Raw genomic sequence first — 16,438 nt, forward strand, 5'->3', positions numbered from 1 at the left:
GACATATATAAAACAGATTTCTTCTTTGATCCACTGATGTGGATGAAAAAAGTAGAAACAATGTTCAATTCTTAGAATACATGGAAAGATTAGCTATTTCCAAACATAATCAGCATTATCTGAAAGGCATAATGCCCTTAAGGATCCTCTAAAGTGATATTTGAGGCACTTTATTTTGGTAGATTATTCTTTGAAAGAATGTAAGTTATTTTTGATTTGGTACAAGGTGGAAAGTTCTGGATAAATTTTCTAAGGTACTAGAAATAAAACTCCAAACACATCTCCTGCCTGAAAGGAACAAAGGAGGCCTCTGTGCACCCTGCAGGCTTGGGCAGGATCAGGTGCTGCTGCAGGAGGAAGAACTGTGCTGCCCATGGATAGCCCTGCAAGGCAGTCTCAGGGCTTCCAGCAACAAAGTGGCCATGAATTCCGAGACAAGAGACAACGTGCAGACTGGCTGCCCAGACTGGCTGAGGCAGCAGTATGCTGGGGGCAGACTAGGCCAAAGGCTGTGTAGAGGCGGTGCTGCTAATGGGTTTGGGTTTCTTTTTGTGACGATGAAAATGTGCTAAAATTGATATGGTGATGATTTCATGACTCTGTGAATATACGTAAAACTGCTTTAAATGGATGACTTAAGGGCCATGTGAATTATATCGTAATAAAGCAGTTATTTAAAAAAGGATAAAGCTCTTCCTTTGCACTATACACAGTGGAACTTGAGAACTCTGGCAACAAGAGTTCCAAGACTTATCTAAGCCCTTAAATTTCTTGAGGTTTAATGAATAAAAGTAATTTTGACAAAAACTAGAAAGAAAAGTCAGTATGACCCAGGCTAAGCAGAGAGAATGTAAAGTAAGGTGTTTTAGGTGAGAGAGGAAGAACACTCGACTCTTCTGGAGATCACAGTTGGGGGAGGGTTGGGAAAGGCTCTGAAGGAGAAACGATGCTGCTGCCAAGCCCTAAGGGCAAGTCTCCAGATGGAGGAGGGAGAGAAGGAGCCAAGCAGGCTGCAAAGGTGTGGCAACTGGGCTGACTGCAGTCTACTTGCTCCATCATTCCCATCAAATGATGGTATGTTTTCCTTCCAACTCCAGCATCCTCTGAAAGATCTCACACTTACCACACTTGTCCTAGGCACAGCTCTTGGTAAGCAGTTTTGTCACACAACCCCTTTGTATTTGGGGACTGGATCCTGAGCACCCAGAACTGTGCCCCGAACTAAGTGCTTGAAAATACTTATCAGCTTATTTAACACAAGCCATCTGAAGAACTGGAAATACCAATCTAGATGTAACTTTCAGATCTAAAAATCTGAGCATGAACAACATGTAATGAAACTCTGAGGTTTTACCTACTAACCCACATGCTACCAGCCAACCTAAAAATATGTTATCAGTGTGTCACAGAAAGCATGAGATCTAAAGCATTCAACAGACGTTTTAAATCCAGAACTGTTAAATCATTAAATGTAAATATTGACTGTCACAATGATTCTGCTATCATAAAGGCAGGCTGTGCCAGTCCATACCTGAATAAACTTCCTTCTAAAGGCCCCCAGGCCTGGAGCTTTTGGGTCACCCAACGCTGCATACATTCTTTCATACATTTTTTCAATGTTTTTTTTATTTACAGGGGTTTTTGCTAGTTCAGCTCTTACATCATTGCTCCAATCCTGTTGGGGAGTGGGGGTGGGGAAGGTAAGAAAAAAATCAAATTAGATTGCAATTAAGTTTTACCCAAGTTCTATGTTTTATGTGCCAGAAGCTGTTCTATCATTACCTTAAAGAGCAGTTCAGGATTAGAGAGCTGATCTAAGGCGTTAATAAAATCTTGAATCACTCCTCCTTGATCCAACTTACTTTTAATCCTATTTAAAAAAATTTTACAAAGTTTAGGTAATCAAGTACCTTCCAAAAATCAATATATATTTTATATATTATACATATATAAAACAATGTATGTTATATATTATACATATATAAAATGTATGTTATATATAACTAAATATAATTTATACATATCATATATATAGATATATAACCAACTATAGTAATTTAAAATTCCATCTAATGTTAAAATGAAGCAAGAAGCATCTATTTAATCAAGAGATGAGGTTCTTAAAAACCAATTAATCCGATCCTACTCAAACTATTCCAAAAAACAACGGAGGAGGGAATACGTCCAAACTCATTCTACAAGGACAGTATTATCCTGATACCAAAACCAGACAAAGACATATCAAATAAAAGGAAAACTACAGGGCAATATCCCTGATGAACATTAATGCAAAAATACTCAACAAAATACTTGCAAACCAAATTCAACAGCACATTAAAAAGATTATTCATCATGACCAAGTGAGATCTATTCTAGAGATACAAGGATAGATCAACATACACAAATCAATCGTATCAACACAACAGAATAAAGGACAAAAACCACTGATCATTTTAACTGATGCTGAAAAAGCATTTGAAAAATGCAACATCCCTTCATGATAAAAAAAAAAAAAACTCTCAAAAAACTAAGTATAGAAGGAACATACCTCAACACAATAAAAGCCATATACGACACACTCATAGCTGGTGTCATACTGAACAGTGAAAAACTGAAAACCCTTTTCTAAGATCTTGAACACGTTAAGGATGCCCACTGTTATTCCACATACTACTGGGAGTCTTAGCTAGAGCAAGTTGACAAGAGAAAGAAATAAAGCGTATCTATATTAGAAAGGAAGAAGTCAAATTATCCTTGCTTGCAGATGATATGATCTCATATTTGGAGACATCTAAAGACTCCACCACAAAACCATCAGAACTGATAAATTCAGTAAAGTTGCAGATACAAAAATCAATACACAAAAATCAGTAGCATTTCTATATGCCAGCAGTAAACAATCTGAAACAGAAATCATAAAAGTAATTCTATTTACAACAGCCACAAATAAAAGAAAATACTTAGGAATAAACTTAGCCAAAGAAGTGAAAGATCTCTACAATGAAAACTGTAAAACACCGATGAAAGAAATTGAAGAGGACTCAAAGAAATGCAAAGTTACCTCATGTTCATGGATGGGAAGAATCAATACTGTTAAATCTGTCCACACTACCCAAAGCAATCTACAGAGTCAACACAATCCTTATCAAAATACCAATGACATTCTTCACATAGAAAAAATAATCCTAAAATTTGTATGGAACCACAAAAGACCCAGAATAGCCAAAGCCACCCTGAGTAAAAAAGAATAAAACTGGCACAATCACATTATCTAACTTCAAATTATATTACAGAGCTATAGTAACCCAAATAGCATAGCACTGGCATAAAAACAGACACATAAGTCAATGGAATAGAACAGAGAACCCAGAAATAAATTTACACAGCTGCAGTGAACCAATTTTTTGACAAATGTGCCAAAAACATACATCAGGCAAAGGACAGTCTCCAATAAATGGTCCTGGGAAAACTGGGTATCCATATGCAGAATAATGAAACTAGACCCCTATCTCTCACCACATACAAAAATCAAATCCAAACAGATTAAAGACTGAAATCTAAGATCTCAACCTATAAAACTACAAAAACAAAAACAGGAAACTCTCCAGGACACTGGTCTGGGCACAAAGATTTCTTGAGTAGATACCCCACAGGCACATGCAACCAAAGCAAAAATGGACAAACAGGAGGATCACATCAAGTCTAAAAGCTTCTGCACAGCAAAGGAAACAATAAAGAGAAGAGACAACCCACAGAATGGGAGAAAACGTTTGCAAACTACCCATCCAACAAGGAATTAATAACCAAAATATGGCCGGGCACGGTGGCTCACGTTTGTAATTTCAGCACTTTGGGAGGCCAAGGTGGGTGGATCACAAGGTCAGGCATTCAAGACCAGCCTGGCGCTGTCGCTACTAAAAATACAAAAATTCGTGGGGCATGGTGGTGCTTGCCTGTAATCCCAGCTACTCAGGAGGCTGAGGCGGGAGAATCGCTTGAACCCGGGAGGCGCAGGGTGCAGTGAGCAGAGATTGCCCCACTGCACTCTACCCTGGGCAACAAAGCAATACACTGTCTCAAAAACAAACAAACAAACAAACAACCAAAATCTATAACAAGCTCAAACAACTCAACAGGAAAAAAATCTAATCTCATTTTTAAATGGGGCAAAAGATCTGAATAGACATTTCTCTAAAGAAAACATATAAATGGCAAACAGGTATATAAAAACATGCTCAACATCAATAAACATCAGAGAAATGCAAATCAAAACCACAACAAGGTATCATCTCACCCCCAGCAATAATGAATGCTGGCAAGGATGTGGAGAGAGGACCCCCCATATACTATTGGTGGGAATGTAAACTAATACAACCACTATGAAGAACACTATGGAAATTCCTTAAAAAAACTGCAACTAGAAGTACCATATAATCTAGAAATCCCACTGCTGGATATATACCCAAAATAAAGGATATCAGTATGATATCTGCACTCCCATGTTTATTGCAGCACTATTCACAACAGCCAAAATTTGGAAGCAACCTAAGTGCCCATCAACAGACAAGTGGATGAAGAAAATGCAGTACATACATGCAGTAGAGTATGATTTAGCCATAAAAAAGAATGAGATCCTGTCACTTGAAACAACATGGTGGAACTGAAGGACATTATATTATGTGAAATAAGTCAGGCACAGACAGACAAACTTCACATGTTCTTACTCATTTGTGGAAGCTAAAAATTAAAACAACTGAACTCATGGGGAGGGGAGGAGAGGTGGAAAGTGGGGATGGTTAGCAGGTACAAAAATATAGTTAGGAAAAACAGGATCTAGTATTTGGTGGCACAACAGGATGACTACAGTAAATTTTTATTGTACATTTAAAAATAACTAAAAGAGTATAACTGGAATGTTTATAACACAAAGAAATGATAAATGCTTGAAGTGATGGATACTCCACTTACCCTGATGTGATTGTTACACACTGAATGCCTGTATTGAAATATCCCATGTACCCCATAAACATAGACACCTACTATGTACCCATAAAAATTAAAACTTAAAATTAAAAAAAGAGCTGCTCTTAGATAAAAGCCAATCTTGCAACTGATGTTGACGTTTTGACATATATAACTAGACATATATAGTTTCTGAAGTTACGTTATGAAAGAGAAGATCACTTTTTTAAAAAACAGGGTCTCACTATGTTGCCCAGGTTGGACAGCAGTGGCAACTAACAAGTTCAGTCACAGCTCACTGCAGCCTTGAATTCCTGGACTCAAGCAATTCTCCCACCTCAGTCTCCTAAGTAGTTGGAAGTACAGTCATGCACCACCATGCTTAGCTTATTTTTACTTTAATATTTTAGAGATGAGATCTCACTATGTTGCCAAGGCTGGTCATGAACTCTTGGCCTCAAGTGATTCTTCCACCTCAGCCTCCCAAGTAGCTGGTATTATAGGCACGAGCCATCATGCCCAGCAAGGTCACTTTATTGACACACTGTCTTTCACATCTTTTTCACTTCTTTCATTTTTCAAGACAACAGTTGTCTGTTCAGAGAAATGGTATGGTGGGCAGGGCCTCAGCAGGGCAGGGGTGTGTTCACAGACAAGCCACCCACTAACCAGAACAGAAGCTGGGCCTCAGCCGGGCATGGTGGCACACGCCTCTAATCCTAGCACTTTGGGAGGCCAAGGCGGGCGGATCACTTGAGGTCAGGAGTTCGAGACCAGCCTGGCCAACGTGGCAAAACCCTGTCTCTAGTAAAAATACAAAAATTAGCTGGGCATGGTGGCACACGCTTGTAATCCCAGCTACTCGGGAGGCTGAGGCAGGGAGAACTGCTTAAACCTGGGAGGCTGAGGTTGCAGCTGAGATTGCACTGCACTAGGTGACACAGCAATACTCCGTCTCAAAAAAATAAATAAAATAAAATAAAATTAAATTAAATTAAAAAAAAAAGAGGCTGGCACTTTTCTTCATCTTGTCAAAATCAATACATTCAAAATAATGAGGCAGATCCGCTCATAATTAAAAACAAACAAACAAACAAACCCCAACACCTCATGATGGAGAATGCCACTAAAACACTACACATTTTGTGTACAAAGCATCCCTGAAAGAGTCGTGCACAATTGCTTATTCGTCATCAGTCTCAACTCATAAATCCATTTAAGAGTGGACAGGATGGAATAGGAACAGCTCCCGTCTCCAGCTCCCAGCGTGAGCGACAAAGAAGACGAGCGACACAGAAGACGGGTGATTTCTGCATTTTCAACAGAGGTACTGGGTTCATCTCACTAGGGAGTGCTGGACAATCGGTGCTGGTCAGCTGCTGCAGCCCGACCAGAGAGAGATGAAGCAGGGCAAGGCATCGCCTCACCTGGGAAGTGCAAGGGGGAAGGGAATCCCTTTTCCTAGCCAGGGGAACTGAGACACACAACACCTGGAAAATCGGGTAACTCCCACCCTAATACTGCGCTTTACCAAAGGTCTTAGCAAACGGCACACCAGGAGATTATATCCCATACCTGGCTGGGAGGGTCCCACGCCCATGGAGCCTCCCTCATTGCTAGCACAGCAGTCTGCGATCTAACTGCAAGGCAGCAGCGAGACTGGGGGAGGGGTGCCCGCCATTGCTGAGGCTTAAGTAGGTAAACAAACCCACTGGGAAGCTCAAACTGGGTGGAGCCCACAGCAGCTCAAGGAGGCCTGCCTGTCTCTGCAGACTCCACCTCTGGGGACAGAGCACAGCTAAACCAAAAAAAAAGCAGCAGAAACCTCTGCAGACGCAAACGACTCTGACAGCTTTGAAGAGAGCAGTGGATCTCCCAACACGGAGGTTGAGATCTGAGAATGGACAGACTGCCTGCTCAAGTGGGTCCCTGACCCCTGAGTAGCCTAACTGGGAGACATCCCCCACTAGGGGCAGACTGACACCCCACACCTCACATGGAGGGGTACACCCCTGAGACCAAGCTTCCAAAGCAAGAATCAGACAGGTACACTTGGTGTTCAGCAATATTCTATCTTCTGCAGCCTCTGCTGCTGATACCCAGGCAAACAGGGTCGGGAATGGACGTCAAGCAATCTCTAACAGACCTACAGCTGAGGGTCCTGACTGTTAGAAGGAAAACTAACAAACAGAAAGGACACCCACACCAAAACCCCATCAGTACGTCACCATCATCAAAGACCAGAGGCAGATAAAACCACAGAGATGGGGAAAAAGCAGGGCAGAAAAGCTGGAAATTCAAAAAATAAGAGCACATCTCCCCCTCCAAAGGAACGCAGCTCTTCGCCAGCAACGGATCAAAGCTGGACGGAGAATGACTTTGACGAGTTGAGAGAAGAAGGCTTCAGCCCCACAAACTTCTCAGAGCTAAGGAGGAATTACGTACCCAGTGCAAAGAAACTAAAAATCTTGAAAAAAGAATGGAAGAATGGATAGCTAGAATAATCAATGCAGAGAAGGCCATAAACGAACTGACAGAGATAAAAACCATGACATGAGAAATGCATGACAAATGCACAAGCTTCAGTAACCGACTCGATCAACTGGAAGAAAGAGTACCAGCGATTGAGGATCAAATGAATGAAATGAAGCGAGAAGAGAAGTCTAAAGAAAAAAGAGGAAAAAAGAAATGAACAAAGCCTTCAAGAAGTATGGGATTATGTGAAAAGACCAAATCTGTGTCTGATTGGTGTGCCTGAAAGTGAGGGGGAAAATGGAACCAAGTTGGAAAACACTCTTCAGGATATCATCCAGGAGAACTTCCCCAACCTAGTAAGGCAGGCCAACATTCAAATTCGGGAAATACAGAGAACGCCACAAAGATACTCCTCGAGAGGAGCAACTCCAAAACACACAATTGTCAGATTCACCAAAGTTGAAATGAAGGAAAAAATGTTAAGGGCAGCCAGACAGAAATGTCGGGTTACCCACAAAGGGAAGCCCATCAGACTAACAACAGATCTCTGGGCAGAAATTCTACAAGCCAGAAGAGAGTGGGGGCCAATATTCAACATTCTTAAAGAAAAGAATTTTAAACCCAGAATTTCATATCCAGCCAAACTAAGTATCATAAGTGAAGGAGAAATAAAATCCTTTACAGATAAGCAAATGCTTAGAGATTTTGTCACCACCAGGCCTGCCTTACAAGAGACCCTGAAGGAAGCACTAAACATGGAAAGGAACAACCGGTACCAGCCATTGCAAAAACATGCCAAAATGTAAAGACCATCGAGGCTAGGAAGAAACTGCATCAACTAATGAGCAAAATAACCAGTTAATATCATAATGGCAGGATCAAGTTCACACATAACAATATTAACCTTAAAGGTAAATGGACTAAATAGTCCAATTAAAAGACACAGACTGGCAAACTGGATAAAGAGTCAAGACCCATCAGTTTGCTGTATTCAGGAGACCCATCTCATATGCAGAGATACACATAGGCTCAAAATAAAGGGATGGAGGAAGATCTACCAAGCAAATGGAAAACAAAAAAAAAGCAGGGGTTGCAATCCTAGTCTCTGATAAAACAGACTTTAAACCATCAAAGATCAAAAGAGACAAAGAAGGCCATTACATAATGGTAAAGGGATCAATTCAACAGGAAGAGCTAACTATCCTAAATATATATGCACCCAATACAGGAGCACCCAGATTCACAAAGCAAGTCCTTAGAGACTTACAAAGAGACTTGGACTCCCATACAATAATAATGGGAGACTTCAACACCCTACTGTCAACATTAGACAGATCAATGAGACAGAAAGTTCACAAGGATATCCAAGAATAAAACTCATCTCTGCACCAAGCGGACCTAATAGATATCTACAGAACTCTCCACCCCAAATGAACAGAATATACATTCTTCTCAGCACCACATCACACTTATTCCAAAATTGACCATATAATTGGAAGTAAAGCACTCCTCAGCAAATGTACAAGAACAGAAATTATAACAAACTGTCTCTCAGACCACAGTGCAATCAAACTAGAACTCAGGACTAAGAAACTCAATCAAAACTGCTCAACTACATGGAAACTGAACAACCTGCTCCTGAATGACTACTGGGTACATCACGAAATGAAGGCAGAAATAAAGATGTTCTTTGAAACCAATGAGAACAAAGATACAACATACCAGAATCTCTGGGACACATTTAAAGCAGTGTGTACAGGGAAATTTATAGCACTAAATGCCCACAAGAGAAAGCAGGAAAGATCTAAAATTGACACTCTAACATCACAATTAAAAGAACTAGAGAAGCAAGAGCAAACACATTCAAAAGCTAGCAGAAGGCAAGAAATAACTAAGATCAGAGCAGAACTGAAGGAGATAGAAACACAAAAAACCCTCCAAAAAAATCAATGAATCCAGGAGTTGGTTTTTTGAAAAGATCAACAAAATTGATAGACTGCTAGCAAGACTAATAAAGAAGAAAAGAGAGAAGAATCAAATAGATGCAATAAAAAATGATAAAGGGGGTATCACCACCAACCCCACAGAAATACAAACTACCATCAGAGAATACTATAAACACCTCTACATAAATAAACTAGAAAATCTAGAAGAAGGTTAATTTCCTGGACACTTACACTCTCCCAAAACTAAACCAGGAAGAACTTGAATCCCTGAATAGACCAATAGCAGGCTCTGAAATGGAGGCAATAATTAATAGCCTACCAACCAAAAAAAGTCCAGGACCAGATGGATTCACAGCTGAATTCTACCAGAAGTACAAGGAGGAACTGGTACCATTCCTTCTGAAACTATTCCAATCAATAGAAAAAGAGGGAATCCTCCCTAACTCATTTTATGAGGCCACCATCATCCTGATACCAAAGCCTGGTAGAGACACAACAAAAAAAGAGAATTTTAGACCAATATCCCTGATGAATATCGATGCAAAAATCCTCTATAAAATACTGGCAAACCGAATCCAGCAGCACATCAAAAAGCTTATCCACCATGATGATCAAGTGGGCTTCATCCCTGGGATACAAGGCTGGTTCAACATACGCAAAACAATAAACGTAATCCAGCATATAAACGCAACCAAAGACAAAAACCACATGATTATCTCAATAGATGCAGAAAAGGCCTTCCACAAAATTCAACAGCCCTTCATGCTAAAAACTCTCAATAAATTCGGTATTGATGGAACGTATCTCAAAATAATAAGAGCTATTTATGACAAACCCACAGCCAATATCATACTGAATGGGCAAAAACTGGAAGCATTCCCTTTGAAAACTGGCACAAGACAGGAATGCCCTCTCTCACCACTCCTATTCAACACAGTGTTGGAAGTTCTGGCTAGGGCAATCAGGCAAGAGAAAGAAATCAAGGGTATTCAGTTAGGAAAAGAAGAAGTCAAATTGTCCCTCTTTGCAGATGACATGATTGTATATTTAGAAAACCCCATCATCTCAGCCCAAAATCTCCTTAAGCTGATAAGAAACTTCAGCAAAGTCTCAGGATACAAAATTAATGTGCAAAAATCACAAGCATTCTTATACACCAGTAACAGACAAACAGAGAGCCAAATCATGAATGAACTTCCATTCACAATTGCTTCAAAGAGAATCAAATACCTAGGAATCCAACTTACAAGGGATGTAAAGGACCTCTTCAAGGAGAACTACAAACCACTGCTCAGTGAAATAAAAGAGGACACAAACAAATGGAAGAACATACCATGCTCATGGACAGGAAGAATCAACATCGTGAAAATGGCCATACTGCCCAAGGTAACTTATAGATTCAATGCCATCCGCATTAAGCTACCAATGACTTTCTTCACAGAATTGGAAAAAACTGCTTTAAAGTTCATATGGAACTTGCCAAGACAATCCTAAGCCAAAAGAACAAAGCTGGAGACATCACGCTACCTGACTTCAGACTATACTACAAGGCTATAGTAACCAAAACAGCATGGTACTGGTACAAAAAGAGATATAGACCAATGGAACAGAACAGAGTCCTCAGAAATAATATCGCACAGCTACAGCCATCTTATCTTTGACAAACCTGAGAAAAACAAGAAATGGGGAAAGGATTCCCTATTTAATAAATGGTGCTGGGAAAATTGGCTAGCCATAAGTAGAAAGCTGAAACTGGATCCTTTCCTTACTCCTTATACAAAAATTAATTCAAGATGGATTAGAGACTTAAACATTAGACCTAATACTATAAAAACCCTAGAAGAAAACCTAGGTAATACCATTAAGGACATGGGCATGGGCAAGGGCTTCATGTCTAAAACACCAAAAGCAACGACAACAAAAGCCAAAATTGACAAATGGGATCTCATTAAACTAAAGAGCTTCTGCACAGCCAAAGAAACTACCATCAGAGTGAACAGGCAACCTACAGAATGGGAGAAAATTTTTGCAACCTACTCATCTGACAAAGGGGTAATATCCAGAACTTACAAAGAACTCAAACAAATTTACAAGAAAAAAAACAAACAACCCCATCAAAAAGTGGGCAAAGGATATGAACAGACATTTCTCAAAAGAAGACATGCATACAGCCTACAGACACATGAAAAAATGCTCATCATCACTGGCCATCAGAGAAATGCAAATCAAAACCACAATGAGATACCACCTCACACCAGTTAGAATGGCAATCATTAAAAAGTCAGGAAACAACAGGTGCTGGAGAGGATGTGGAGAAACAGGAACACTTTTACACTGTTGGTGGGATTGTAAACTAGTTCAACCATTATGGAAAACAGTATGGCGACTCCTCAAGGATCTAGAACTAGAAGTACCATATGATCCAGCCATCCCATTACTGGGTATATACACAAAGGATTATAAATCATGCTGCTATAAAGACACATGCACACGTATGTTCATTGCGGCACTATTCACAATAGCAAAAACTTGGAATCAACCCAAATGTCCATCAGTGACGGACTAGATTAAGAAAATGTGGCACATATACACCATGGGATACTATGCAGCCATGAAAAAGGATGAGTTCGTGTCCTTTGTAGGGACATGGATGCAATGGAAACCATCATTCTCAGCAGACTATCGCAAGAACAAAAAACCAAACACCGCATGTTCTCACTCATAGGTGGGAACTGAACAATGAGATCACTTGGACTCCGGAAGGGGAACATCACACACCAGGGCCTATTATGGGGAGGTAGGGGGAAGGGATTGCGTTGGGAGTTATACCTGATGTAAATGACGAGTTGATGGGTGCTGACGAGTTGATGGGTGCAGCACACCCACATGGCACAAGTATACATATGTAACAAACCTGCACGTTATGTGCATGTACCCTAGAACTTAAAGTATAATAATAAAAAAAAAAAGTGGACAGAATGACACTTGAGGCCATCTACTGAGTCCTAATTAAAAGGAGGAGTCTTTCTGTGTATTTTAAACTACAGGACAATTTCAGGAGCTGATTTCAAAAATCATCTCAACTAGTCTATCCCAAGCAACCATGACCATATGAGCAGAATGTTTTGTTAGCAATGTAAGATGAAAGTATTTTACAAAGGAGATACATCCTGTAACAAGTAACATACCCAGAATAGATATAATCAACAAAGCGACAGCTAAGATTATTCTTCAATGACAACTAATTAATTTGGAAACAACCGTAGGTGTCCACATGTGTGCTTTAACCACATTTTTATAACCTGTAGTATCTGAGCAACGTATTCTTTCTGTAATATTACCTACCTTGCCACAAACTCTTTATTCTTATGACCAGTAGAAGTATCCTTGAAGGAATAGCTTTCGCTGCTTATGATGAAGGGATAAACAATAGCCTGCGGGTAGTTATCAGTGATTTCTTCCACGGTGTGCTGAACAGCAATGGCTTGGTCTTTGTCCAGTAAGGCCACCATGTGGCTGATCCAGCCGATGAACTGCCAGCAGGGAACGGAAGAGATCTAAAATAGAGAGCTGAAACTTAATGCTGAGTAAAACATCTCACATCACCTGTTATAAAAGTAACATATGTCCAAAAAAAAGAAAACTGAGAAGTATAAAAATACAAGTACAAAACAAGTCTTCCATCCCTCAGCTCTCTTCTGCTGTGGCAATCACTGGACTCTCCCAGTCACTTTCTGTGCAGAACAGTCTTCTGTTGCAAGAATGGAATCACACGAGACAGCTAGTGCTGGTTGTTCTTGGACAGACGTATAGAAAAATCTTCTACTTCATTCCTCTTGGCAGCTGTGTAGTATTCCATGTTGTTTACTGCTCTATAATGAATATTTCAATTTTTTATCACAGGTAATGTTGCAGTAGACATCTCTGTACACATAAGTTTAGTTTTTTGTTTGTTTTGTTTTGTTTTTTGAGAGGGAGTCTCGGTCTGTCGCCAGGCTGGAGTGCAGTAGCATGATCTTGTCTCACTGCAACCTCCGCCTCCCGGGTTCAAGCAATTCTCCTGCCTCAGCCTCCTGAGTAGCTGGGACTACAGGCGCATGCCACCATGCCCAGCTAATTTTTGTATTTTTAGTAGAGATGGGGTTTCACCATATTGGCCTGGATGGTCTCAATCTCTTGACCTCATGATCTTCCTACCTCGGCCTCCCAAAGTGCTGGGATTACAGGCATGAGCCACCGCACCTGGCCATGGTAAAGAATTTTTTAAATTTTCATTTCTAAAAGTATTAGATTGACTACTTTCCAAAGTCTTTACCAACACCGGACATAATCAACTTTTAAAATCACTGTCGAGTTGAGATTGTGCCACTGCACTCTAGCCTGGATGAGAGCGAGACTCCGTCTCAAAAAAAAAAAAAAAATTAAATCACTGTCAATCTGAGAAGTGAGAAACGTCTAATTTAAATTTTCATGTTTCATTATTAGTGAGGCTGAATGTTCCATGTTTATTTGCCTTACGTCCTTTAATCACGCATGCATTTCCTCTCACCATTTTCTACTGGTCTGTTGTGACCATTTATTTTGTAGATTGCCAATGTCAGCTTTCTGTTTCTTGTATGTGTTGCAAACGGTTTTGTTTTTTTTTTTAGTTGGTTGTTTTTTTTAAGACACAGTCTTGCTCTGTCGTCCAAGCTAGAGTGCAGTGGCATGATCTTGGCTCACTGCAACCTCCACCTCCCGGGTTCAAGTGATTCTCCTGTCTCAGCCTCCCAAGTAGCTGGGTTTACAGGCACCCGCCACCAGGCCCAGCTAATTTTTGTTTTTTTTTAGTAGGGTTTCACCGTGTTGGCCAGGCTGGTCTTGAACTGCTGACCTCGTGATCTGCCCGCCTCGGCCTCCCAAAGTGCTGAGATTACAGGCGTGAGCCACTGCGCCTGGCTTTTTATTTTTTTAACTTTGTATACGGTATTTTCTTTTTCTGTATAGAAGTACTTCTTTTCTTTTTCTGTACAGAAGTCAAACTATTTTGCTTCATGGATTCTGGTTTTTGTTTCTTCGTTCCAAGACCATTTAAAAAAATGTGTTCACATTTTCCTCTGATACTTTTAAGGTGTCATTCTGAAGATAAAATCTGATGTGTTTGGAATGCTGGCGTGAGGCTTGAGTATGGACAAGTTTCCTGAGTGCAAGTGTGCACTGAGGACAGCATGGCGTGTGAGGACGGATCAGTTCACACACCTCACGTAAGCTCACAGAGAGGCTACCGGCTCCACTGCACGTGTCTACTGGGTGTTTTGACAACGCGGAGTGAATACTTTATGTCCTCACAAATTCAAATGCTGTTTTTATCATGTATAAATATTATATTATATTGGAAAAAAAAACCATAATGAAGTTATTTAATTATTTGCTCACTTACCTTGAAGAAAAACACATACATGTTGCATTTCTGAATTTACCTTAACCTGTTTAATACCTACTGAGAAAGTCTACTATTCAGAATGTAGAAAAAGGTAAAGGGAGTGGTTAGGGCCCTAAAAGTCAAACTGGGTCCCCGTTGCCCAGAGATCAACATTATTTAAAAACTCACCATGAAAAGCTAATAGAGATCGAACCATGTAACCCTTTTTGAACTATTACATTTTCAACTCAAAGCTTGGCCCTGTCTTCCAGTTACATGTCTATAAAAGTCAACTACGAAGACTTTCAGAGGCCCTATGCTTTGCAAATGAAGTCAGTGGAGCCTTCCTGCACACAGACAGAGCCCAAAGGACAGGAGTGCAACTGGCAGTGCAGCCCTTGGTGGGGCCAAGGGGCAGGTCACGTGGAGGGGTGCGGGTTCCTCCCATGTCCACACACTGACCCCTCACTCCTGCTCACAGGTCTCAGACCCCTCTGGACACCGTGCTGCTGGAAGGTGCTGTGCTCCTGGGAGGTGGGATGCAAGCTGAACTTGCTCACTCCCTCTGGGCTAAATGACAGGTGAGCACTGGGCACAGCAAATGTGACTGGGCACAGTCACCCCGCCTCCAACTCTCTGGGTCCTTGTTCAAACACAGTGTTCTTATGTCTTATCAACACCCACGGAGGAAAATGGGTAAATGCGAAAACTCATTTTTGCAGCTTTAAATTACCTATGTCCTCAGAATGTAGCAGAATTCACACCTGGCTGGGAAAAGCTATAATACACGAACTGCACACATTAACGCGTTTGGATATAAATAAGCATATCTTTACGTTCTGTAAAGTTCCTTACCGCCAAGTCGAATAAAGACACCAACCTCTTTTGTCATGAGACTCAAAGTCTCCTCTGGATACCGTTCTATGATCTGAAGTAATCTAGGAAACTTCAATCTGGCTTCATTGGAATTTAATTTTAAAGCTTTCAACATTTTCTCCACCACAAGTGCTGGATACGCCTGCAGTTCTGCAGAATCAGTAACTATCAATGACACCAAAGAAGAAAGCAAAGGTCAATATATCTACTTATCCATAAACTATGACCTTAAATGCTAACATGTTCCCTTTTTGCCTTGTATTTTTTAGTGTCATTGTTCTTTTTTTGTTGTTGTTGAGACGGAATCTCGCTCTCTTGCCCAGGCTGGAGTGCAGTGGTGTGATCTTTGCTCACTGCAAGCTCCACCTCCTGGGTTCAAGCCATTCTTCTGCCTCAGCCTCCCGTGTAGCTGCCACCATGCCCGGCTAATTTTTTTGTATTTTTAGTGGAGATGGGGGTTTCACCATGTTAGCCAGGATGGTCTCGATCTCCTGACCTTGTGATCCGCCCACCTCGGCCTCCCAAAGTGCTGGGATTACAGGCGTGAGGCACTGCACCCAGCCATTGTTCTTTTCTTAACTACCACTGTATACCAACAAACACCAGGTACAGTTTTGTATCTATCCTGAAGCCAAATCCTTCCATTAGAGTGCCCATTCTGCACGAAGCACAGTTTGAATCCTGGGCTGGGAACACAAGGGGCAGTTGGTGGTTACTGAATTTATTCCAGGAGCATGAAGCAGGCCACATGAGCCAGTAATATTGAAGCTGCAAGCAA

At 40.8% G+C, this 16,438-nt stretch overlaps 1 protein-coding gene across 4 annotated transcripts in view; it reads right to left on the minus strand.

The window, feature by feature from the left end:
• The window catches only part of PRKDC (protein kinase, DNA-activated, catalytic subunit), a 189,532-nt gene that overhangs the window by 14,290 nt on the left and 158,804 nt on the right, over nucleotides 1-16,438 (minus strand). For all 4 annotated transcript variants that reach the window (XM_005563282.4, XM_005563280.4, XM_005563281.4 and 1 more), the window contains exons 73-76: nucleotides 15,665-15,825; nucleotides 12,729-12,940; nucleotides 1,783-1,870; nucleotides 1,532-1,675 (exon numbers count right to left, since the gene is read on the minus strand). In XM_005563282.4, the coding sequence (XP_005563339.3) occupies nucleotides 1,532-1,675; nucleotides 1,783-1,870; nucleotides 12,729-12,940; nucleotides 15,665-15,825 (605 nt within the window). The remainder of the gene's footprint in view (nucleotides 1-1,531; nucleotides 1,676-1,782; nucleotides 1,871-12,728; nucleotides 12,941-15,664; nucleotides 15,826-16,438) is intronic.

Source organism: Macaca fascicularis, chromosome 8, assembly GCF_037993035.2.
Source record: "Macaca fascicularis isolate 582-1 chromosome 8, T2T-MFA8v1.1".
Taxonomy (NCBI): Eukaryota; Metazoa; Chordata; class Mammalia; order Primates; family Cercopithecidae; genus Macaca; species Macaca fascicularis.